Source organism: Acipenser ruthenus, chromosome 25 (genome assembly GCF_902713425.1).
Source record: "Acipenser ruthenus chromosome 25, fAciRut3.2 maternal haplotype, whole genome shotgun sequence".
NCBI lineage: Eukaryota > Metazoa > Chordata > Actinopteri > Acipenseriformes > Acipenseridae > Acipenser > Acipenser ruthenus.
Genome location: NC_081213.1, coordinates 12,876,770 through 12,902,423, shown reverse-complemented (window position 1 = coordinate 12,902,423; position 25,654 = coordinate 12,876,770). Strand labels below are relative to the sequence as shown.

General features: G+C 44.8%; 1 protein-coding gene across 2 annotated transcripts in view; it reads right to left on the bottom strand.

The window, feature by feature from the left end:
* The window catches only part of LOC117414068 (rho guanine nucleotide exchange factor 3), a 144,668-nt gene that overhangs the window by 65,697 nt on the left and 53,317 nt on the right, over window positions 1-25,654 (bottom strand). For both annotated transcript variants that reach the window (XM_058999355.1, XM_058999356.1), the window contains one exon: window positions 7,111-7,173. In XM_058999355.1, the coding sequence (XP_058855338.1) occupies window positions 7,111-7,173 (63 nt within the window). The remainder of the gene's footprint in view (window positions 1-7,110; window positions 7,174-25,654) is intronic.

Sequence of the window (25,654 nt, the reverse complement as noted above, 5' to 3'; positions counted from 1 at the left end):
CGGCTCATTTGAAAGGTAAGAACTTGGCCTAATTAGCTTTCATTTATGTATTTAAATTTTTTTTAAACAGAACTCCCTCTTTAGTCAGTCGCGCTCCCCTTAGTAACACTCCACGCCCCCCCAGTTTGCGCACCACTGCTCTAAGCCCAAAGCACATGCCCAAGCAAGCACCGCTTGATCTGCCTCGAGTGCATTGCAGGCTCAACCCTCAATAGGGCTGTGCATGAATGTACTTCCTGTCTGGCAGTGTATCTGCTTTTCAGTGAATGTTTTTAGATTGTGCTGTTTTAGCAGGATTTGGCTTTCGTGTTGTGTAATTATGTTTAAAAGATTGCTTGTACCCCTTTAGCAAAGCTTAGTGAACGTGCTTCATTAATTCATGTTTGTGCAGATGGGTTTTGGTTTCTATACAGTGCAGATGGGTTTTGGTTTCTACACAGTGCAGATGGGTTTTGGTTTCTACACAGTGCAGATGGGTTTTGGTTTCTACACAGTGCAGATGGGTTTTGGTTTCTATACAGTGCAGATGGGTTTTGGTGTCTACACAGTGCAGATGGGTTTTGGTTTCTACACAGTGCAGATGGGTTTTGGTTTCTACACAGTGCAGATGGGTTTTGGTTTCTACACAGTGCAGATGGGTTTTGGTTTCTACACAGTGCAGATGGGTTTTGGTGTCTACACAGTGCAGATGGGTTTTGGTTTCTGCACAGTGCAGATGGGTTTTGGTTTCTACACAGTGCAGACGGGTTTTGGTTTCTACACAGTGCAGATGGGTTTTGGTTTCTATACAGTGCAGACGGGTTTTGGTTTCTATACAGTGCAGATGGGTTTTGGTTTCTACACAGTGCAGACGGGTTTTGGTTTCTACACAGTGCAGATGGGTTTTGGTTTCTATACAGTGCAGATGGGTTTTGGTTTCTACACAGTGCAGACGGGTTTTGGTTTCTACACAGTGCAGATGGGTTTTGGTTTCTATACAGTGCAGACGGGTTTTGGTTTCTACACAGTGCAGATGGGTTTTGGTTTCTACACAGTGCAGATGGATTTTGGTTTCTACACAGTGCAGATGGGTTTTGGTTTCTACACAGTGCAGATGGGTTTTGGTTTCTATACAGTGCAGACGGGTTTTGGTTTCTACACAGTGCAGATGGGTTTTGGTTTCTATACAGTGCAGATGGGTTTTGGTTTCTACACAGTGTTTGTGGCCTGGTCCATGTACAGATACTGCAGTACCATCCAAACACTACAGTTTCCAACAGTATACAGCAGTACATGCTATAGCAAGCTGTAGTGTTTTTGAACAGTACTACAGTACTTTCTTATGAGATAGTTGCAGCGTATTCATTTTAATTGTGATCCTGCAGTGCAGTTGACAGGGTGCAGGACTGCTACTCGCATTGTTGGCCGACCAGGCGAATACACGAACGATATCATGCAATCCCAGTGCCGCAGACAGAGAGTGGCTATGGGCCACCCTCCCCCAAAAGACAAAGCCGGCGAGCTATGAGTGGTACAATGGATTGAAATGAATGAATAAACAACGTCCAAGAGCGCATTGCCAATATGAAATGATAATGAAGGTAAGCAACTGAACACAGCGCCCGCCCCCTGGACCATGACTGCACCGAAGGACGAGCCCAGCCTCTCCAGCCTGATCGAAGGACGAGCCCAGCCTCTCCAGCCTGATCGAAGGACGAGCCCAGCCTCTCCAGCCTGATCGAAGGACGAGCCCAGCCTCTCCAGCCTGATCGAAGGACGAGCCCAGCCTCTCCAGCCTGATCGAAGGACGAGCCCAGCCTCTCCAGCCTGATCGAAGGACGAGCCCAGCCTCTCCAGCCTGATCGAAGGACGAGCCCAGCCTCTCCAGCCTGATCGAAGGACGAGCCCAGCCTCTCCAGCCTGATCGAAGGACGAGCCCAGCCTCTCCAGCCTGATCGAAGGACGAGCCCTGCCTTTCCAGCCTGACCACGCACCCCGCAGACTAAAACAAACCGCTCAGCACTCAGGTAAGAAAAAAACCCTACTTACTTTATTTTTGTTTAAATTTCAATGGTAGGAGGAAACCTTAGGGAATCCATGGCTGAGGGTAGCCCTTCCTCCAGGCTCTAAAATGGTCATCTCCCTGTTTTGGCCTCTCCGCGTGCCTGTGCAGTGATCGTATCTCTAACCCGTTGCAATACTAGACATGCGATGATTCACAGACAGCGTGCTCCACAAATGTGTGCTGAGTGACAGAAACGCGTGGAGGGAACTCGATGAGCAGTGCTCACTGAGGAGGATCAAGAGAATGACTCATCCATCATACAGACAGCTGTGCACACAAGCTGCAGCAACAAGATGTTTCAACGCAAGACAACGAAATATTTAAAAAGATGACACAACATTGACTCAAAACATCTAATGTTGTATTCTTTGACTCCAAATTCAGAACGCAGTGTTTTCACACACTTCTATTCCCAGTATATGTGTTCTGATCAGTGTGCTTCCCGCCGTCCTGGAAGCACACTGATCGGAAGCTGTGCTCTGGGATCTTTGCTATTTATATAAGACTTGAGACACAGGTAGGAACCGGTCAGGCTGTTGAAAATCCTACGTTATAATAGCTAATGAAATACTTTCACAAATCTAACATGTAGTTGTATTTTGGAATTTTGATTTCAGAACCTATTTCAGCTAGGGATTGACAGGGAAGTGAATGTTTCCCGCCCTGATGTCTTGTCCAGTAGTTTATCTTGTTTTCTCCAGTTCAAGCTGTTCCTCTGTTCTCAGGAAGTGAAGGAAATGTTTTTGGGAGCAGTATCTGGCCTGTGAGTGCAGAGCTCTCTCGCAGTGCTGCAGTGTGCGAGGAGAGAGAGGGAGAGAGAGAGAGAGAGAGAGTGGACTGTGAGTGAAAAGCACTCTCGCAGGGCTGCAGTGTGCGAGGAGAGAGAGAGAGAGAGAGTGAGAGAGAGTGAGAGAGTGAGAGAGTGAGAGTGGACTGGACTGTGAGTGAAAAGCTCTCTCACAGGGCTGCAGTGCGTGAGAAAAGAGAGAGAGTGGACTGTGAGTGCAGAGCTCTCTCACAGTGCTGCAGTGTGCGAGGAGAGAGAGAGTTGTAGAGTGCAGTGTTTGTGGCACTGTGGAACGGACAGTGATGTCTGATTATCACACAGTGAACGCTGCAGTTATTTTATTGTGGGGGGTTAGTATCTGCCCAGGTCTACAAACCCTCTGCTCAAGTGCAGGTTATTCTTTAATGTGGATTATACATACTAACACTAAAACAAAACATTTTGTGGTGTGGATGCTGAGCACCCGCTTATTATACCCATGGGGGCTTGAACCCCGGGGCATCACGGAGACGGCTCTGTGACTGATGGGTGCTTGAGCCCCGGGGCATCATGGAGACGACACTGTGACTGGTGGGTGCTTGAGCCCCGGAGCATCACGGAGATGACACTGTGACTGGTGGGTGCTTGAGCCCCGGAGCATCACGGAGATGACACTGTGACTGGTGGGTGCTTGAGCCCCGGAGCATCACGGAGACGACACTGTGACTGGTGGGTGCTTGAGCCCCGGAGCATCACGGAGATGACACTGTGACTGGTGGGTGCTGAGCCCCGGAGCATCACGGAGACGACACTGTGACTGGTGGGTGCTTGAGCCCCGGAGCATCACGGAGACGACACTGTGACTGGTGGGTGCTTGAGCCCCGGAGCATCACGGAGATGACACTGTGACTGGTGGGTGCTTGAGCCCCGGAGCATCACGGAGACGACACTGTGACTGGTGGGTGCTTGAGCCTCGGAGCATCACGGAGACAGCAGCGCCTATGATCGGGACTGATTTTCAAAGCTGTTTATTCCGAAGTGTAAACTACTGTCAATTATTCAAAATAAACACCCTGACGTAGTTAAACTGCATTCAATTAAATACCCACTGGGCTTAGTTCTAGTTGTGTAACTTTGACAGGTGTTTTTCTCCTTTTGAAATCAGCTCCAGGGTTTTTCTGTTTTATCTCTGGTACCACACTAGGCTAAAGAAAGCTCTCGGTTTGCCTGCTTTACTTTCAGGAAATCTGTTTGCTTGCACTTCCTAGGTCATTTAATCTGGACAGCGAATATCTTCCTAGCCTTTCAACGCTTTGACCTCAAAGAAACTTCTGAGGGGAAACAACCACTGTACTTGAAAACGCAGCGTGCAAACCGAGAGCTTTCTTTAGCCTACTTTGGTACTAGTTATCATTTTATTTAAACGGAAATACATGTCTGATAAGCGTGCTTCTTTAAAAACTACACATGCAAGGCCTGCTGCCCATACAAACGGGTGTGCCCGGCAGGTGAGATTGAAGAAATCACTTCATTAGCTGGAATCGCAGTGTGGTGGTTCAGAGAGATTATGATTTCTAGGGTAGAAATTCTGGTTTTTGCTCCTATCTTGTTGCTTGCAGGGGTAGTGTGTTATAAGGGGTGTCTTGCATTTAGTGATACTCTCTGGCTCTGGAAAGAATCCTTCTTTAAACATCATGGTCTGTTTTGAATAGCTGCAGTCCTGACCATTAATAGCAATCCGCTGCCTTAGTTATTCAGTAGGATACAATCTGAAAGGAGTGATGCCAACGTGAACACAAGCAAAGTAAATCACACAGCCGACCTACACCTCAACTCACAGCTAAACCACAAGTAACCAAACATCAGTGCAGGTGGGCATGGGTTCACTGAAAGAGGTCAAATTTATAGCAGTCAGCAGCCCCTACTGAAAGTCAATGTAACAATTAATACTAACATTGCTATCAATGATGGACTGGCATTTCAGACTTGCTAATAACATTTTCAATGAATATAAAATTATAACGTATTATATAGAGCAAGTAATAAACCATAGACAGCATTTTCAAATGTGTCAGAAAGACGTGAAAGGTTATAACCTTGGACCCCCTTACTACCCGTTCGGGTTGAAACTGTGGTGATTTTGTATGGAAGTATATTCACAAAGCACAGTGCTGCAGGGGGAGAGGATAACAGTTACACAGTTGAGGTTATATGGAGGCTTTAAAGCTAGCCATGCAGTTTCTGTTATAAGGGTGCTGCTGTGCACAGCTAGCCATGCAGTTTCTGTTATCAGCACGGAGAGGGACGTCTCGGTAATCTGTGTTTCCCCCCTGCACTCTGGCAGCCCCCCCTGCACTCTGTGTTTCTGCCCTGCACTCTGGCAGCCCCCCCTGCACTCTGTGTTTCTGCCCTGCACTCTGGCAGCCCCCCCTCCCTGCACTCTGTGTTTCTGCCCTGCACTCTGGCAGCCCCCCCTCCCTGCACTCTGTGTTTCTGCCCTGCACTCTGGCAGCCCCCCCTCCCTGCACTCTGTGTTTCTGCCCTGCACTCTGGCAGCCCCCCCTCCCTGCACTCTGTGTTTCTGCCCTGCACTCTGGCAGTCCCCCCTCCCTGCACTCTGTGTTTCTCTGCATTCTCCGAGGTGACATTTATGGGTTTGCCTATAAAAGGGAAGCGATTCCCATTGACTTGTAATCACGACCCATCAGAAGGAGCTGCTGTTCTTTGCCAGGTCTCATGAAATGCAATCCCCGGAATGTGTTCTACTTTATCAGCTCTCAACTACACAGCTGACAAGATGTTATTTGGATCTTGCTTTTCTGGAAAGGTTACAACAGTCATGAAATTCTTGGGAATGGCTACTGTGATGTGATTTGTGCGCGCCAGCCAGAGGCAGACTGCTTATGGGAGATGCGTTTCCTAACGGTAAGGGAGGAGTCCAGGGCAGCCAGCGAGGCACTGACAGGACGTGGCAGAGGTGTGTAGAAATGAGGGCTTTATCTCAGTTAATCTCGCTTTTAATTGCAGATTTATTTAACATAACACCAATGCGACTACTTTATTTTTCGGGTCTCAAAACAACTAAGCACTGCCTTTTGTTTGCCGTGCTCATTTTTTATAGTCACTTTTACACTAAACAGATCATTCTGCACGTAGCTCTATCATTGGTTCAACTGTAGCATTCAGCGTTCCTGAATTTAGAAGAAGTAAAGAACTCAAATATTAAGATCAAGAAAGATGAAAAAAAAGTGTGATTAATCTGCATTGAAATTGTGTTACTTGACAGCCCTTGTTTAAATTGTGTTACTTGACAGCCCTTGTTTAAATTGTGTTACTTGACAGCCCTTGTTGAAATTGTGTTACTTGACAGCCCTTGTTTAAATTGTGTTACTGACAGCCCTTGTTGAAATTGTGTTACTTGACAGCCCTTGTTTAAATTGTGTTACTTGACAGCCCTTGTTGAAATTGTGTTACTGACAGCCCTTGTTGAAATTGTGTTACTTGACAGCCCTTGTTGAAATTGTGTTACTTGACAGCCCTTGTTGAAATTGTGTTACTGACAGCCCTTGTTGAAATTGTGTTACTTGACAGCCCTTGTTGAAATTGTGTTACTTGACAGCCCTTGTTGAAATTGTGTTACTTGACAGCCCTTGTTGAAATTGTGTTACTTGACAGCCCTTGTTGAAATTGTGTTACTGACAGCCCTTGTTTAAATTGTGTTACTGACAGCCCTTGTTTAAATTGTGTTACTGACAGCCCTTGTTTAAATTGTGTTACTTGACAGCCCTTGTTTAAATTGTGTTACTGACAGCCCTTGTTTAAATTGTGTTACTGACAGCCCTTGTTGAAATTCTCTCTCTGATTCACAATGCATACCTATGCTTTACCATGCTTTAACTGTGCTTTATTACACTTTGCTGTGCTTTTATTGTGAGAAACTTTTATAACGGCCAGTTCACATTGTTTCAATGCAACCATGAAAGTGATGTTGAATGAATGCTGTACACCAGTGATGCTGCAAGTGGCCCCTTGGGAACAAATGTGTGGCCCCACGACTCTAACTGAACTTGAATCTTGCTGTTCTATCTGGTTTCTACTCTCCCCGGTTTAATATTCAGCCTACAGATCTGAAGCGCCAGGGAACGCATGACTGCTGAAGGAGGGTTTGATGCACGATGACTTTTGTAATAGGAGAGAATGCGTGACCTGAGTGTGATGTTAGGTGTGTGTGTTGTGCAGGTGTGGCCTGTGGCAGCGCTCCACACGTGTGTACTGCAGGAAGGACTCCGCTGTGTCTCACCTGGGTGTCCAGGCTGCAGAGGCTAAGGGAGTCTTCATCTCTCTTGCTCTGCTTCCGCTTCCTCTGCAAGAAAACAAGAGAGCAGACGTTCAGAATCAGACAACGTATTACAAAGAACAAGGCCACTCACTGGAGAACACGCAGCCTTATTAACAAGACTTCTATTCAAAGAACAACACAGCTCACTGGAGAACACGCAGCCTTATCAACAAGACTTCTACTCAAAGAACAACACAGCTCACTGGAGAACATGCAGCCTTATTAACAAGACTTCTACTCAAAGAACAACACAGCTCACTGGAGAACACACAGCCTTATTAACAAGACTTCTACTCAAAGAACAACACAGCTCACTGGAGAACACACAGCCTTATTAACAAGACTTCTATTCAAAGAACAACACAGCTCACTGGAGAACATGCAGCCTTATTAACAAGACTTCTACTCAAAGAACAACACAGCTCACTGGAGAACACACAGCCTTATTAACAAGACTTCTATTCAAAGAACAACACAGCTCACTGGAGAACACACAGCCTTATTAACAAGACTTCTACTCAAAGAACAACACAGCTCACTGGAGAACACACAGCCTTATTAAGAAGACTTCTACTCAAAGAACAATGACTCTCACTGGAGAACACGCAGCCTTATTAACAAGACTTCTACTCAAAGAACAACGCAGCTCACTGGAGAACACACAGCCTTATTAACAAGACTTCTACTCAAAGAACAACACCTCTCACTGGAGAACACACAGCATTATTCATTAACTATTTGCAAGGAAAACCATGTTATTTGTGTACATTGAGGAAGGCACCAGCTGAAACGTGTGTCTACCTGATGTATTTATAAAATAGTTTTACCTTTAGATATTTAGTAAGCAAGGGTTCTGAGTGGAATAAAACTGGCAATAAATCAATACCCCAGCCCTGTGGAGAGAGCACTTCACATATATGAGGATAAATCAATACCCCAGCCCTGTGGAGAGAGCACTTCATATATATGAAGATAAATCAATACCCCAGCCCTGTGGAGAGAGCACTTCACATAAAATGAGGATAAATCAATACCCCAGCCCTGTGGAGAGTCTGCACTTCACATATATGAGGATAAATCAATACCCCAGCCCTGTGGAGAGAGCACTTCACATATATGAGGATAAATCAATACCCCAGCCCTGTGGAGAGAGCACTTCAGATATATATGAGGATAAATCAATACCCCAGCCCTGTGGAGAGTCTGCACTTCACATATATGAGGATAAATCAATACCCCAGCCCTGTGGAGAGTCTGCACTTCACATATATGAGGATAAATCAATACCCCAGCCCTGTGGAGAGAGCACTTCACATATATGAGGATAAATCAATACCCCAGCCCTGTGGAGAGAGCACTTCAGATATATATGAGGATAAATCAATACCCCAGCCCTGTGGAGAGTCTGCACTTCACATATATGAGGATGAATCAATACCTCAGCCCTATGGAGAGAGCACTTCACATATATGAGAATAAATCAATACCCCAGCCCTGTGGAGAGAGCACTTCACATATATGAAGATAAATCAATACCCCAGCCCTGTGGAGAGAGCACTTCACATATATAAGGATAAATCAATACCCCAGCCCTGTGGAGAGAGCACTTCACATATATGAGGATAAATCAATACCCCAGCCCTGTGGAGAGAGCGCTTCACATATATGAGAATAAATCAATACCCCAGCCCTGTGGAGAGTCTGCACTTCACATATATGAGGATAAATCAATACCTCTGCCCTGTGGAGAGAGCACTTCACATATATGAGGATAAATCAATACCCCAGCCCTGTGGAGAGAGCACTTCACATATATGAGGATAAATCAATACCCCAGCCCTGTGGAGAGAGCACTTCACATATATGAGGATAAATCAATACCCCAGCCCTGTGGAGAGAGCACTTCACATATATGAGGATAAATCAATACCCCAGCCCTGTGGAGAGTCTGCACTTCACATATATGAGGATAAATCAATACCCCAGCCCTGTGGAGAGTCTGCACTTCACATATATGAAGATAAATCAATACCTCAGCCCTGTGGAGAGTCTGCACTTCATATATATGAGGATAAATCAGTACCTCAGCCCTGTGGAGAGTCTGTCACCAACTCACTTAAATGTGCCCGAGCTGCCTCTCTCTCCTCTGTCCTAATTCTCCTCGACCTCTCTGCTGCCTTTGACACTGTTGATCACTCTATTCTACTATCATCTCTTGCTGACCTGGGGATCTCTGACACTGCTCTGGCCTGGTTCTCCTCCTACCTCTCCAACCGCACTTACCAGGTAACCTGGCGTGGAGCAACCTCCACACCTCACCCTCTCTTAACTGGAGTCCCCCAAGGGTCAGTCTTGGGTCCTCTCCTGTTCTCTCTCTACACCCGCTCCCTGGGCCCCCTCATCGCATCCTATGGTTTCTCATACCATTTCTATGCTGATGATGCTCAGATTTTCCTCTCCTTCCCCACCATCTCCTCCCGTATCTCTACCTGTCTGTCTGCTATTTCCTCCTGGATGCACTCGCATCACCTCAAACTCAACCTCTCTAAATCTGACCTCCTTTTCTTTCCCTCCTCCTCCCCCTCCTCTGATCTCTCCATCTCTGTTCCTCTGGAATCTACCACACTCTCTCCCTCTTCCTCAGCTAAGAACCTTGGAGTCACCCTGGACCCCTGCCTCTCTTATTCCCAGCACATCTCCACTCTGGCACGCACTTGCCGATTCTTCCTGAGCAACATCCGAAGAATCCGACCCTTCCTCACCAACTATGCTACCCAGCTCCTGGTCCAGGCCCTGGTCCAGGCCGCCTAGACTACTGCAACTCCCTCCTGGCTGGCCTCCCTGCGTCCGCCACCCGTCCGCTCCAGCTCATCTCATCTGCTGCCCGCCTGGTGTTCTCTCTGCCTCGCTTCGCCCACGCTACTCCACTACTCCGCTCGCTCCACTGGCTCCCGATCACCGCTCGCATCCAGTTCAAGACTCTTGTACTAGCCTACAGATGCCTTTACCAGTCTGCACCCAGCTACCTCCAGACCCTCATCTCTCCCTACACCCCCACTCGACCTCTCCGCTCCGCCTGCACTAGAAGACTAGCTCTACCACCGCTACGCTCCCCTGCCTCCAAAGCCCGCTCCTTCTCCACCCTTGCTCCGCAGTGGTGGAATGACCTTCCTACAGATGTCAGGACTGCCCAGTCCCTGGCCACATTCCGGCGCCTCCATAAGACTCACCTCTTCAAAGAGCACCTGTAGAACTCCTCTGTTTGTATCCTGGGACACTATCACCCTTCATGTAAATGTACTTTATTTTGCTCTTATCAGCCCCTATTTTACTGCATTTAATCCTGTACTTCAGAATACTGTAATCTGCCAAGTTTTTAACCTGTAGTACTTTGTATTTAATCACATCCTGATGTAACTATCACTATTTAATCATATCCTGATGTAACTATCACTATTACCTGCTGTATTATTGAATTGTGGTTTGTCAAACTTGTACTTTACTTGAACAAAAGTTATTGTATTTCTTGCTCTTATTGTATTACTTGTATTGTAACGCTTGAAATGTTTTTGCTTACGATTGTAAGTCGCCCTGGATAAGGGCGTCTGCTAAGAAATAAATAATAATAATAATAATAATAATAAATCAATACCCCAGCCCTGTGGAGAGAGCACTTCACATATATGAAGATAAATCAATACCTCAGCCCTGTGGAGAGAGCACTTCACATATATGAGGATAAATCAATACCCCAGCCCTGTGGAGAGAGCACTTCACATATATGAGGATAAATCAATACCCCAGCCCTGTGGAGAGTCTGCACTTCACATATATGAGGATAAATCAATACCCCAGCCCTGTGGAGAGTCTGCACTTCACATATATGAGGAAAAATCAATACCCCAGCCCTGTGGAGAGTCTGCACTTCACATATATAAGGATAAATCAATACCCCAGCCCTGTGGAGAGTCTGCACTTCACATATATGAGGATAAATCAATACCCCAGCCCTGTGGAGAGTCTGCACTTCACATATATGAGGATAAATCAATACCCCAGCCCTGTGGAGAGTCTCCACTTCACATATATGAGGATGAATCAATACCTCAGCCCTATGGAGAGAGCACTTCACATATATGAGAATAAATCAATACCCCAGCCCTGTGGAGAGAGCACTTCACATATATGAAGATAAATCAATACCCCAGCCCTGTGGAGAGTCTGCACTTCACATATATGAGGATAAATCAATACCCCAGCCCTGTGGAGAGTCTGCACTTCACATATATGAGGAAAAATCAATACCCCAGCCCTGTGGAGAGTCTGCACTTCACATATATAAGGATAAATCAATACCCCAGCCCTGTGGAGAGTCTGCACTTCACATATATGAGGATAAATCAATACCCCAGCCCTGTGGAGAGTCTGCACTTCACATATATGAGGATAAATCAATACCCCAGCCCTGTGGAGAGTCTCCACTTCACATATATGAGGATGAATCAATACCTCAGCCCTATGGAGAGAGCACTTCACATATATGAGAATAAATCAATACCCCAGCCCTGTGGAGAGAGCACTTCACATATATGAAGATAAATCAATACCCCAGCCCTGTGGAGAGAGCACTTCACATATATGAGGATAAATCAATACCCCAGCCCTGTGGAGAGTCTGCACTTCACATATATGAGGAAAAATCAATACCCCAGCCCTGTGGAGAGTCTGCACTTCACATATATAAGGATAAATCAATACCCCAGCCCTGTGGAGAGTCTGCACTTCACATATATGAGGATAAATCAATACCCCAGCCCTGTGGAGAGTCTGCACTTCACATATATGAGGATAAATCAATACCCCAGCCCTGTGGAGAGTCTCCACTTCACATATATGAGGATGAATCAATACCTCAGCCCTATGGAGAGAGCACTTCACATATATGAGAATAAATCAATACCCCAGCCCTGTGGAGAGAGCACTTCACATATATGAAGATAAATCAATACCCCAGCCCTGTGGAGAGTCTGCACTTCACATATATGAGGATAAATCAATACCCCAGCCCTGTGGAGAGTCTGCACTTCACATATATGAGGAAAAATCAATACCCCAGCCCTGTGGAGAGTCTGCACTTCACATATATAAGGATAAATCAATACCCCAGCCCTGTGGAGAGTCTGCACTTCACATATATGAGGATAAATCAATACCCCAGCCCTGTGGAGAGTCTGCACTTCACATATATGAGGATAAATCAATACCCCAGCCCTGTGGAGAGTCTCCACTTCACATATATGAGGATGAATCAATACCTCAGCCCTATGGAGAGAGCACTTCACATATATGAGAATAAATCAATACCCCAGCCCTGTGGAGAGAGCACTTCACATATATGAAGATAAATCAATACCCCAGCCCTGTGGAGAGAGCACTTCACATATATGAGGATAAATCAATACCCCAGCCCTGTGGAGAGTCTGCACTTCACATATATGAGGATAAATCAATACCCCAGCCCTGTGGAGAGAGCACTTCATATATATGAAGATAAATCAATACCCCAGCCCTGTGGAGAGTCTGCACTTCACATATATGAGGATAAATCAATACCCCAGCCCTGTGGAGAGAGCACTTCACATATATGAGGATAAATCAATACCCCAGCCCTGTGGAGAGAGCACTTCACATATATGAGGATAAATCAATACCCCAGCCCTGTGGAGAGTCTGCACTTCACATATATGAGGATAAATCAATACCCCAGCCCTGTGGAGAGTCTGCACTTCACATATATGAGGATAAATCAATACCCCAGCCCTGTGGAGAGAGCACTTCACATATATGATTTCCATTACACGAGAGTAGATGTTAAAACTTCATGCTGATTTGAACTCGGCTCTCGCCAAGATAAGCACCAACTAAGACGTAGCTTTACAGTAAACTAATGTGATCCATATGTGTCTCCCTCCATTTACGTTTCCTTCCATATGATGATGTAGATATCCTTCTGTCTGGTGTTAATGGCTGAAGTGTAATGCTGGCTCCAGGGATCAGCTTATTTTGCCTCCCTGGCGCATCAGCACACACAACGGCTGCGATGCTGGCTCCGGGGATCAACCAAAGTGCGGCCTCCCCAGCGCATCAGCATGACAACCGTCTGGATTGAGCTAAGTAGGGTACATCTCTGGGGTTTTCAAGTGGGCACCTTCCATCCTCAGTGTTTCGTCGACTAGCCCACGACACCTCAAGAGGGCTCGACGGTGATTCTGGCGTCCCAGCATCACCCCCCTCCGTCCCCCACTCAACTCAGCCCAGCTTACTTACCTGTCCCCAGCCAGAATCTTTCCGTCTCAACCACAGCCAGTTGCTGCTCCTCTCTGCTGCTTCAGATAAGTTCTTCACTGTGCGACGCAACTCTTGGCCACTGAATCCGACGTCTCTGAGAAACCGGGTTGTAGAGTGTGCCACAAATCCTCGACAACCCACTTCCACTGGGTAAACCCGAACTCTCCATCCTCGCTGTTCCGCTTCAGTGGCTAGTTGAGCATACCGCAGTTTCTTCCTCTCATATGCCTCATCTACAGCATCCTCCCATGGCACTGTTAACTCTACCAGGTGAACAAGGCGTGCTGATCCAGACCACAAGACAATATCTGGTCGAAGGTTAGTGGTGGCAATCTCAGGTGGAAAAATAAGCCGTTGACCAACATCTGCCAGCATATTCCAGTCTCTAGCAGCTTCCAGTTGTCCTGGGCGAGGATTGGTTTTAACACCTTTTCTTGGTGGTTGCTCTCCTGGGCGGAGGAATGTTGTCTTTTGTGTGTAATGTTTTGATGGAACAGGTGGCAACTTATTGGTCATGTTACGCTTGTCTTCCAATGCTAAGGCCAAACATCGCAGCACCTGGTCATGGCGCCAAGTAAACCGTCCTTGGCTAAGAGCCACCTTACATCCTGTCAAAATGTGCCTTAATGTTGCAGGTGATGAACACAAAGGACATGAGGGATCCTCTCCTACCCAGAGGTTTAGGTTCTGTGGTGATGGGAGAACATCATATGTTGACCTGATGAGGAAACTGATCCTGCTCTGTTCCACTGACCATAGGTCTTGCCAGCCAATCTTGCGTTGTTCCACACTCTCCCATCTCATCCATTCTCCCTGTTTGGCCTGGGAAATGGCCTTTATACACCTCATCCTCTCCTCCTGCTTTTGCACCTCGTTGACTACCAGCTTCCTCCTTTGAGCTGGGGCCGCCTTGTGCCATGTAGGAGGAGTTGAACTGAAACCAAGACCCCCTCTTCCATGCTGAACTTGCCCCATGATATCACCAATTCGAAGGGCAGCCTTTGCATCTTCCACAGCTTTCTTTGCCGCCCACTTTCTTCCAGTTTTCAACACAGGTGCTGCCTCCCTTACGCATTTATCGCGTGACTCTACTAATGTCATTTCCAGTCTGACCTTGGCGCACTTAAACTCCTCGGTTAGAGCAGAGACTGGTAGCTGCAGTATTCCTTTACCATAAAGTCCCACTCTGCTGAGGCAGTGTGGAACTCCCAACCATTTCCTGATGTATGAACTGATTAAAGCTTCCAGCTTCTCTACTGTTGTCAAAGAAACCTCGTACACAGTCAGTGGCCACAGCAACCTCGGCAGTAGACCAAACTGAAAGCACCAGAGTTTTAGTTTACCTGGTAGAGCGCAGCTGTCTATGCTCTTCAACCCTTCCACTGCTTGTTGTCTAACTTCTCCCACACGAACTGTGTCCTTTAGATCCCCGTCGTACCATCTCCCAAGACTCTTCACTGGCTTCTCAGACACTGTTGGTATTGCCTCACCATTAATGAAGAATGTTTTATCTACTACTTTGCCTTTAATTATAGAGATGCTCCTTGATTTAGTGGGCTTGAATTGCATTCGTGCCCATTCAATGTTATTGGTTAATTTGCCCAATAATCGATTAGTGCAGGCTACTGTTGTAGTCATGGTTGTCATGTCATCCATGTATGCTCGAATTGGTGGTAGTCGCATTCCAGAAGCCAAGCGCTCTCCTCCTACTACCCATTTTGATGCCCTAATGATTACTTCCATTGCCATGGTAAAAGCCAGTGGAGAAATGGTGCATCCTGCCATTATTCCAACCTCTAGGCATTGCCATGTAGTGCTGAATTCTGAAGTTGAAAAACTGAATTGCAAATCTCCAAAATAGGCTTTCACTAAATTTGTTATTGTCATCGGTACACTGAAAAAATCAAATGCTGCCCAAAGTAGTTCATGTGGCACTGAACCATATGCATTAGCCAAATCCAGGAATGTCACATGGAGCTCCTTCCTCTCCTTTTTAGCTGATTGAATTTGTTGCCAGATCACATTGATGTGTTCTAAGCAACCTGGGAAACCTGGAATGCCCGCTTTTTGTATTGAAGTGTCAATGAAGCAGTTCTTTAATAGGTAAGCTGACAATCTCTGAGCAATAATGCTGAAGAAAATCTTGCCTTCTACGTTTAATAGGGAAATGGGACGAAACTGACTGATGCTTGTAGAATCTTTTTCTTTAGGTATAAAGACTCCACCTGCTCGGCGCCATGCTCTTGGTACAACCTGTTTTTCCCATGCCACTTTCATCAATTTCCACAGAATTCGTAGAACTCCTGAAGCACTCTTGTACACTCTGTACGGAACTCCATTAGGCCCTGGAGATGATGAAGCCCTTGCTTTTTTCACAGCTTGCTCTATTTCTTTCCACTTAGGTGCACAGTCCTCCATTTGGTATTCTGGTGGATTGATAGGTGGGATGTCTGACGGAATTGACATAGGCTCCTGCCTTTTTGAATCTGTATGTGTTTCCTCCAAATATCTCTCCAGCTCAACCTTAGATGCTTTTAGTGTGCCATTCTTCTCACTGGTGAATAACTTCTTTACAAATTTGAATGGGTCTTTATAAAAGTTCGCTCTCGCACGCTCCTTCTTTTTGTAGCGTTTCCGTAGGCGCTCAGCTCTGCGCAATGTTGCAAGCTTATCTTTTATGACCCTTTGTAAGAGATTGAGTCCCTCCTTCTGACTTTGTTCTGCTCTTCTCCATTGGTTCCTCAGCTGTCTCCTCTCTCTAACTAAGCGTTCAATCTCCTGCTGCCGTCTAGACTTTCCAGGAATAGTTTGTACTTTTTCCTTCCTTTTTTCAACTCCAAACCTCTCACTTCCATATGCGTAGATGATGTCCCCAAATTTATCCAGCTTCTTTTCAACTGTTCCACTTAATCTTTCCAATGCAACGCAGAGATCTGTGTTTACTGTGTCCCATGCAGTTTTCTCACAAGCTCTTGGCCATTTAACTCCAGGCTTGTGCCCGTTGAGGTTCTTTTCTCTCTTATGCTGGTTTGTCTGACCGGGTTCACAAGGATCATTAGGTTCATCACTAACTGTGTCCATGCAAGTCCTCCTCACATCTATGACAGGGGTGCTGATATCCTGCGAACTGTGGTTTGCTTCCTGTCGCTGGATTTCATTCGACTGACTTGACTGACTTCGTAAGAAGTACTGATCAATGCGAGGCCCTTGTCCCTTCTCCCTCAAGCATTTCATTCTCCCTTGATGAATCTTCAAACCCCTGACCGTTGTCGCCTTGCTCCAGCCGCAGACACAAACCTGGAGTTCCATGTCTTTGCTAACTGCAGATCTTGAACTAGTCTTTTGTGAAGTACTCTCCATACTCATATCCGTTACCGTTCATAAGTCGTTAACCGTGTTGTCCAACGTTGAGTCATCTTCCGCCCCCGCTCTCGCAGACTCTAGGGGTATTTTTCTCTTTAATTTCTTAGAAGCCTTGGGCGGGTGTCTCCAGCATCCTGTAAACACAGAGCTGGATACTGCCGACAAGGGTAGCTAACCCTTACCAGCCCCAATGGGGATAAATCAATACCCCAGCCCTGTGGAGAGAGCACTTCACATATATGAAGATAAATCAATACCTCAGCCCTGTGGAGAGTCTGCACTTCATATATATGAGGATAAATCAATACCCCAGCCCTGTGGAGAGAGCACTTCACATATATGAAGATAAATCAATACCTCAGCCCTGTGGAGAGAGCACTTCACATATATGAGGATAAATCAATACCCCAGCCCTGTGGAGAGTCTGCACTTCACATATATGAAGATAAATCAATACCCCAGCCCTGTGGAGAGAGCACTTCACATATATGAGGATAAATCAATACCCCAGCCCTGTGGAGAGTCTCCACTTCACATATATGAGGATAAATCAATACCCCAGCCCTGTGGAGAGAGCACTTCACATATATGAGGATAAATCAATACCCCAGCCCTGTGGAGAGAGCACTTCACATATATGAGGATAAATCAATACCGCAGCCCTGTGGAGAGTCTGCACTTCACATATATGAGGATAAATCAATACCGCAGCCCTGTGGAGAGTCTGCACTTCACATATATGAGGATAAATCAATACCCCAGCCCTGTGGAGAGAGCACTTCACATATATGAGGATAAATCAATACCGCAGCCCTGTGGAGAGTCTGCACTTCACATATATGAGGATAAATCAATACCCCAGCCCTGTGGAGAGAGCACTTCACATATATGAGGATAAATCAATACCGCAGCCCTGTGGAGAGTCTGCACTTCACATATATGAGGATAAATCAATACCCCAGCCCTGTGGAGAGTCTGCACTTCACATATATGAGGATAAATCAATACCCCAGCCCTGTGGAGAGCACTTCACATATATGAGGATCCATAGACATCAGAATGCACATAGTCTCCCAGTCCTTGCTTTGCAGATGCTATGGATTTGCAGGGTTTTTCAATGGGTTTGTACACCCAGTGCAGTTTTAAACTCAAAAGCATTTTGTGCACATGTGAAAGAGATCTTGAAGACTGATAGTTTTCCTTTCTAAATCAGAAGGAAGGAGTTTACTTTACTGATATTTCAAAAGTTTGTATCTTAAAAGAAAACAGCCACTGATTGAAAATGACGATGAATCGAAAGCAGCTGACCTCAGACCATTCACATTGATTGTTGGCAAACCAATCCCATTCTTACTAAAGAGGGCACTTTGCCTTGATTGCTTCCAGACGCACACCATTAGGCTATTTATAGCACAAATACCTTTTTATCGGAAGAAAACTTTTGTCATTTTCATTTAATTGGATGCTAATTCTGGAGTTTGGTTCTTGTCCAAATGCGGTTTATGGAAACCTTCCTAAAGACAGGGCTAAACGAATTCTAAATATATGTCTGTCCTGCTTTGTGTGTCAAGTGGTTGTCATACGGTCAAGGTAGCGAGTGTGGTTAATACAGCAGCAACAGATATACAGAAGCAGGAGTTTCCAAAAATATCACAATATTTTATTTATTCAGAAAAAACTGATCAAGAACCAAAGAAAATTAAAAAACAAACAAAAATAGTGTACACAAAAACAATTAGTGCACATGTGAAAGAGATCTTGAAGACTGATATACTGATGAGTTAGACTGAGACACACTATACACTGAGCATTCCAGCTTGTACTGATGAGTTAGACTGAGACACACTGTACACTGAGCATTCCAGCTTGTGCTGATGAGTTAGACTGAGACACACTGTACACTGAGCATTCCAGCTTGTACTGATGAGTTAGACTGAGACACACTGTACACTGAGCATTCCAGCATGTACTGATGAGTTAGACACACTGTACACTGAGCATTCCAGCTTGTACTGATGAGTTAGACTGAGACACACTGTACACTGAGCATTCCAGCTTGTACTGATGAGTTAGACTGAGACACACTGTACACTGAGCATTCCAGCTTGTACTGATGAGTTAGACTGAGACACACTGTACACTGAGCATTCCAGCATGTACTGATGAGTTAGACACACTGTACACTGAGCATTCCAGCTTGTACTGATGAGTTAGACTGAGACACACTGTACACTGAGCATTCCAGCTTGTACTGATGAGTTAGAGACACACTGTACACTGAGCATTCCAGCTTGTACTGATGAGTTAGACTGAGACACACTGTACACTGAGCATTCCAGCTTGTACTGATGAGTTAGAGACACACTGTACACTGAGCATTCCAGCATGTACTGATGAGTTAAGACTGAGACACACTGTACACTGAGCATTCCAGCATGTACTGATGAGTTAGACGGAGACACACTGTACTCTGAGCATTCCAGCTTGTACTGATGAGTTAGACGGAGACACACTGTACTCTGAGCATTCCAGCTTGTACTGATGAGTTAGAGACACACTGTACACTGAGCATTCCAGCATGTACTGATGAGTTAGACACACTGTACACTGAGCATTCCAGCTTGTACTGATGAGTTAGACTGAGACACACTGTACACTGAGCATTCCAGCATGTACTGATGAGTTAGACTGAGACACACTGTACACTGAGCATTCCAGCATGTACTGATGAGTTAGACTGAGACACACTGTACACTGAGCATTCCAGCTTGTACTGATGAGTTAGACTGAGACACACTGTACACTGAGCATTCCAGCTTGTACTGATGAGTTAGACTGAGACACACTGTACACTGAGCATTCCAGCATGTACTGATGAGTTAGACGGAGACACACTGTACTCTGAGCATTCCAGCTTGTACTGATGAGTTAGAGACACACTGTACACTGAGCATTCCAGCTTGTACTGATGAGTTAGACTGAGACACACTGTACACTGAGCATTCCAGCTTGTACTGATGAGTTACACACTGTACACTGAGCATTCCAGCTTGTACTGATGAGTTAGACTGAGACACACTGTACACTGAGCATTCCAGCTTGTACTGATGAGTTAGACTGAGACACACTGTACACTGAGCATTCCAGCTTGTACTGATGAGTTAGACGGAGACACACTGTACTCTGAGCATTCCAGCTTGCACTGATGAGTTAGACTGAAACACACTGTACACTGAGCATTCCAGCTTGTACTGATGAGTTAGAGACACACTGTACACTGAGCATTCCAGCTTGTACTGATGAGTTAGAGACACACTGTACACTGAGTATTCCAGCTTGTACTGATGCTAAACACCCTTCCTGACAACAAGAGAAAGTGAAGATGAGTGATCAGAAACACAAAGAAAGCAGTGACAGTTTGAACAATCCGACCCCTGGTAAACCTGCACTGAAATAACTGATCGCAGGTCTCATCACAGCATGAATACATCTCATCTGTGAGTCTATAGGGTTACTAATAGGAGTGTTCAAGCAGCTGTAGGGGTTGAACAGTGTATGCAAGAACCCCAGGCTCCTGCTCATTTAAATAATATACTTAATTGTTGGTAGCTCTGAAAGCAAGGACTGGGTGCAGTGTGAGTTTTAAGCCATGACAATATGAACCACATTACACTATGTTTCTCATATGCAGTATTGCAATCGGAAGGCAAAATGGGTCCAACTGCTGCTCTAATGCAAAGTTTTTACCATTTGTACATGAATAGGAAAAGATCTAAAAATATAAAATGAGTGAAAACAAAAACTGCCACTAGCTGCATGCAGAAATAACTAAATTATTATTTGGAGTTGCTTATTTCTAGTTATGAAACAGTTACAACTGGTGGAAACTTTGCACTACACAGAACAGATCTACTTCAAGTTGCTCAAGGTTTCAAACAGTTCTGTACTGCAGTGCTTCGCTTGTCAATGGAAGGTCCTACTCATTGTGAAAGAAGACAGCGTGATCTCTCTGCAGCTTGGTTACTGTATGACTGTCTTCACTCCTGGTTTTCAATGCGGTTTCTTACAATGCGTTACTGTACTCTGTATTATTTGTAAAGGTCTACTGGACAGTATCCCTCTGTATTGTCCAGTAAGACAGATTCAGAGTCTTCTTCCAACCCCTCCTGCATGCAGGTAATCAGGTGACAGGTACAGCGCCACACTACAGTACCCTGTCAGTAGAAATAAGGGTTCCACTGATGAGGATGACAGAATAACCAGACAAGCCCCTGACACGGTTGTTCGTTAGTGACCACAGCAGCTCTCCTTTAACCTTAATGGAGTATGATGCTCATATAACAAGTACAATGTATGGAAAAGAAAGTATGTTTAAACACAAATGAAACAGCTCAATTCCTGAATGACCTTCTTAAATCTGCTTACTAACAATCTTACTATACCTGAACACACAGCCCCCCTGCTTACTAACAATCTTACTATACCTGAACACACAGCCCCCCCTGCTTACTAACAATCTTACTATACCTGAACACACAGCCCCCCTGCTTACTAACAATCTTACTATACCTGAACACACAGCCCCCCCTGCTTACTAACAATCTTACTATACCTGAACACACAGCCCCCCCTGCTTACTAACAATCTTACTATACCTGAACACACAGCCCCCCTGCTTACTAACAATCTTACTATACCTGAACACACAGCCCCCCCTGCTTACTAACAATCTTACTATACCTGAACACACAGCCCCCCTTCTTACTAACAATCTTACTATACCTGAACACACAGCCCCCCCTACTTACTAACAATCTTACTATACCTGAACACACAGCCCCCCTGCTTACTAACAATCTTACTATACCTGAACACACAGCCCCCTGCTTACTAACAATCTTACTATACCTGAACACAAACCCCCCTGCTTACTAACAATCTTACTATACCTGAACACAAACCCCCCTGCTTACTAACAATCTTACTATACCTGAACACACAGCCCCCCTGCTTACTAACAATCTTACTATACCTGAACACACAGCCCCCTGCTTACTAACAATCTTACTATACCTGAACACAAACCCCCCTGCTTGCTAGCTATCTTAGTATACCTGAACACACAGCCCCCCTGCTTACTAACAATCTTACTATACTTGAACACAGCCCCCCCTGCTTGCTAGCTATCTTAGTATAGATACTGGCCCCCTCTTCACTGACATGTGCATCAGTCCTGGCACTGACAATGAAGAACAATATGTAAGCAGATGGTACCTGGTACACCACTTCACTTATTAAAAACTGCTTGTTCAAATTCTTCTGTGTGGATTTGAAGAGGACTACTACCTATTCATGGATAGCAAGACACTAAGCAAGCAAGAAGCCCACTCGAGGGTATTCTAATAGTAGTGAAACTTGAAACACTTTCAAAATGAATGCTCTCATTTTAATCTTAATGTCAACACTCTGTAAGTCTTGTAAATGATCTAGCAGAATCTTCAGTTGTTTTTCATTCACTGTTCCACACAGGCAGGCTGTGGTTTGGCAGTTAACTAGTTAAACCGCAGCAGGTGCTGTTGTTCACACCACAGATGTTCCTGTTTTCAGTGAGAAATCTTTGAGCTCTGTAGCTACTTTATTTGAAACGCAGGGAGGCTTGTATTAATACTCCACACTCAGAAGTGGGGCTTCATATCTGATGTGTGTGTGTTTTACAGAAGGCATTGCTAATCTTTTGTGTGCTTACCAATGGCATCACCTTCTGAATGTGAACAAAGAATATGTAAACTTCTCGTAACTCATTTTGAGAAAGAAACATACATAGAAACAAGGAAATACAGAAATAAAGAAAAAAAGACTAGAAAAAAGGGAAGAAACAAACAAAAAGCAAAAAAGAAAGCCAGCCCACTGAAGTGCCTCGCAGTTAGTGCTCAGACCCCTGACTGTGGTGGATCTGCAGTGACAGTGAGAGGACCTGGCTGGGGGCCTGCTCTACACATGCCCTTGGGAACACCTCTCTCTCTCCACACTGTGCAAGAGTTCACTTTCATCCCTGTCATCATGCATCTTAACAAGTACCAACTGCTGCCCTGAATTATCAGCTGACATTTCCAAACTTGTTTAGCCATGCAGCAGTCCGCAGGTCAGGTTGAGTTAGCTCTGCTGTCTGGGCCACACACCTGGTACCTCTCCACTGATTTGATGTCAGTAACTGTGATGAGTCAAAGGGATCTCTGTCTGTAATTCAGCCTCCCGACAGTAGAAGGCAGCAAACCAACTCGGGACTTCCGTTACAAAGGTCTCGTGACCATGACGAAAGTCATCTTTATGAGGGGCGTCACCTTGGTGAGGGGCGGAAGTGCGAGTATGTAACTGGAGTCAAGTGAGTTGTAAGGACACTTGTCAATTTGGGATTGGTGTTCCTCTGACTACAGGGGCGGGGCGGGGCTTTGCATACTAAAGGGAATGTGCTACTGTGTCCAGGGATATCGTGAAGAGGACTAAGGAGTTTCCAAACCCTTCTTTTTATCATTATTCCAGCACCCCCTCCCTCACGCCATTCTTTTTTCGTTTCGTTTTATTTTATCGTGTAACAAACAATATTAATAAAACAAATTTTATTTTGTTGCACGTAAATTACTGTCTGGACATTCCATTATTACTCACACGCCTCACAGTAACACATACTGATATTCTCAGCAATGTATGCTAAAGAAAGGAATGCCCTTACCAAGTCTCATCCCCACTGAATAAACAGATCTCTTGATACAGTGGAACCAGGCTTTGAGGCCACCTCACAATTAAGACTTCTTTGCAGCCCCTACTTGCTGCAGTTGACAGCTATGTATTCAGTATTCATCTACAGCCTTTAGAAAACAACTCTGAAAACTTCAATTAGAATAGATTGAATTAAAGAAACAACATCAAGACTGTTCAATAAAGTGTTAACCAGTTAAATAAACTTTTAAACAATCACAATCAATGGTTTTCATTTGCTACAAGGACTTCTATGCACCTTTGGTAGAGAGGCCACCCCCTTCTATTGTGCTGGTCTGTTCACTGGTCTTTACAGTGTGGTTTACCTGCAGATTAATGCTGGTGTGACGTGTACCTCCACTACTACAAAATGATATATGACATCCCCCACCTAAAAACCACCTAGAACCCCAAACTCAATTCATCTCGAATTCTTTAGCGTTCCAAAGGGATTTGAAGTTTTGTAATAGCCTTTGCATTCTTTCGTCACAGTAATTATTGTGATCGGGAGGGTTTTCCCTCAAGGTTGGGTAGGCTGTCTATCAGTACACATCAGATACAGCTCCACAACCCCAGCAATCAGCCAGTGAAGTGTCCTTTTCATCTGCTGCCAACAGTGTCCATGCGGAGACGTGAAAAGCACCGCTTAGCCGACACGATTAAGGCTTACATCACACTCTACATGTCTCTTCTTACCGGTTAATGTTCGATTAAGGGGTCTATATAATGATCTTAACAGTGGTAGTTTTTAAAATCATTGGGCCAAATATTCAAAAGAGACGCGAGTTTCTGACTTGATAAATAGTTGTGACTGCGAGTGAAATTTAAAACAGGAGCTGCAGAAAAACAATCCCAGTGCAAGTCCTCTTAAAAGTGTGAAATTAGCAAACCAGTGAAAATAGTGTTGAAACCTTATTTACTCCTATCAAGAGGGAGCTCAGGGCTCACTAAGTTTTGTTTAAATGAACCTGAACTCTAGTTATTCAGAGCAGTGCGTATGTTCTACTGTATTTTGTATTGTATGTAGTAACGATACCAAGTGGAAAACACCACCTGTATTAATCCAGAGATCACGAGTGACGGCACTTAGACCTGACATTGCTTACAGCTTTCAAACAAACTCCTATTTGTAAAGCATGTTGTTTCTGTATAAATCCCTTTAGGAATTTCTGTTTGCATCGTTAGTGTGAGTGAGGGAGCCTGCAGCACGTCTGCTGGTTATATACGTCTTCTTGTCTGTTTGTATGAAAGCTTGATCAAGATTAAAATACAACTAATTTTGTAGAAATGCTGCTGACGCATAAAACAGTCCGGTACAAAGTCAAAGGCAAATCTTCTGACAGGAATAACCCCATTGTAACTGTATAATACTAGCAGGAAACAGCACTGGGATTACATTGTAATCTGACAGGAATAACCCCATTGTAACTGTATAATACTAGCAGGAAACAGCACTGGGATTACATTGTAATCTGACAGGAATAACCCCATTGTAACCAGATAATACTAGCAGGAAACAGCACTGAGATTACACTGGGGCCTCTAATAGCGGATTTTAAAAAGTCCAGATCACAAAATAAACAAAACAGCTATGATAAAGAAAAGAGTATATGCAGTGTTATTAAATGTCACGGACGATAGATGCAGTGTTATTAAATGTCATGGACGATATATGCAGTGTTATTAAATGTCAGGGACGATATATGCAGTGTTATTAAATGTCAGGGACGATATATGCAGTGTTATTAAATGTCACGGACGATAGATGCAGTGTTATTAAATGTCACGGACGATATATGCAGTGTTATTAAATGTCACAGACGATATATGCAGTGTTATTAAATGTCAGGGACGATAGATGCAGTGTTATTAAATGCTGGCTGTTAGTGATCACATGACCGTGCAGAGACTTTTACACTACCCTCAATCGGGATCACTCGGTTTCGCCTCGTGCCTCACAACACACTGAGGGTGCACAGTAACTGCATACAGTAACTCCTGCACGCCCTGTCCTGTTATTGATTACTTAGTATCATAT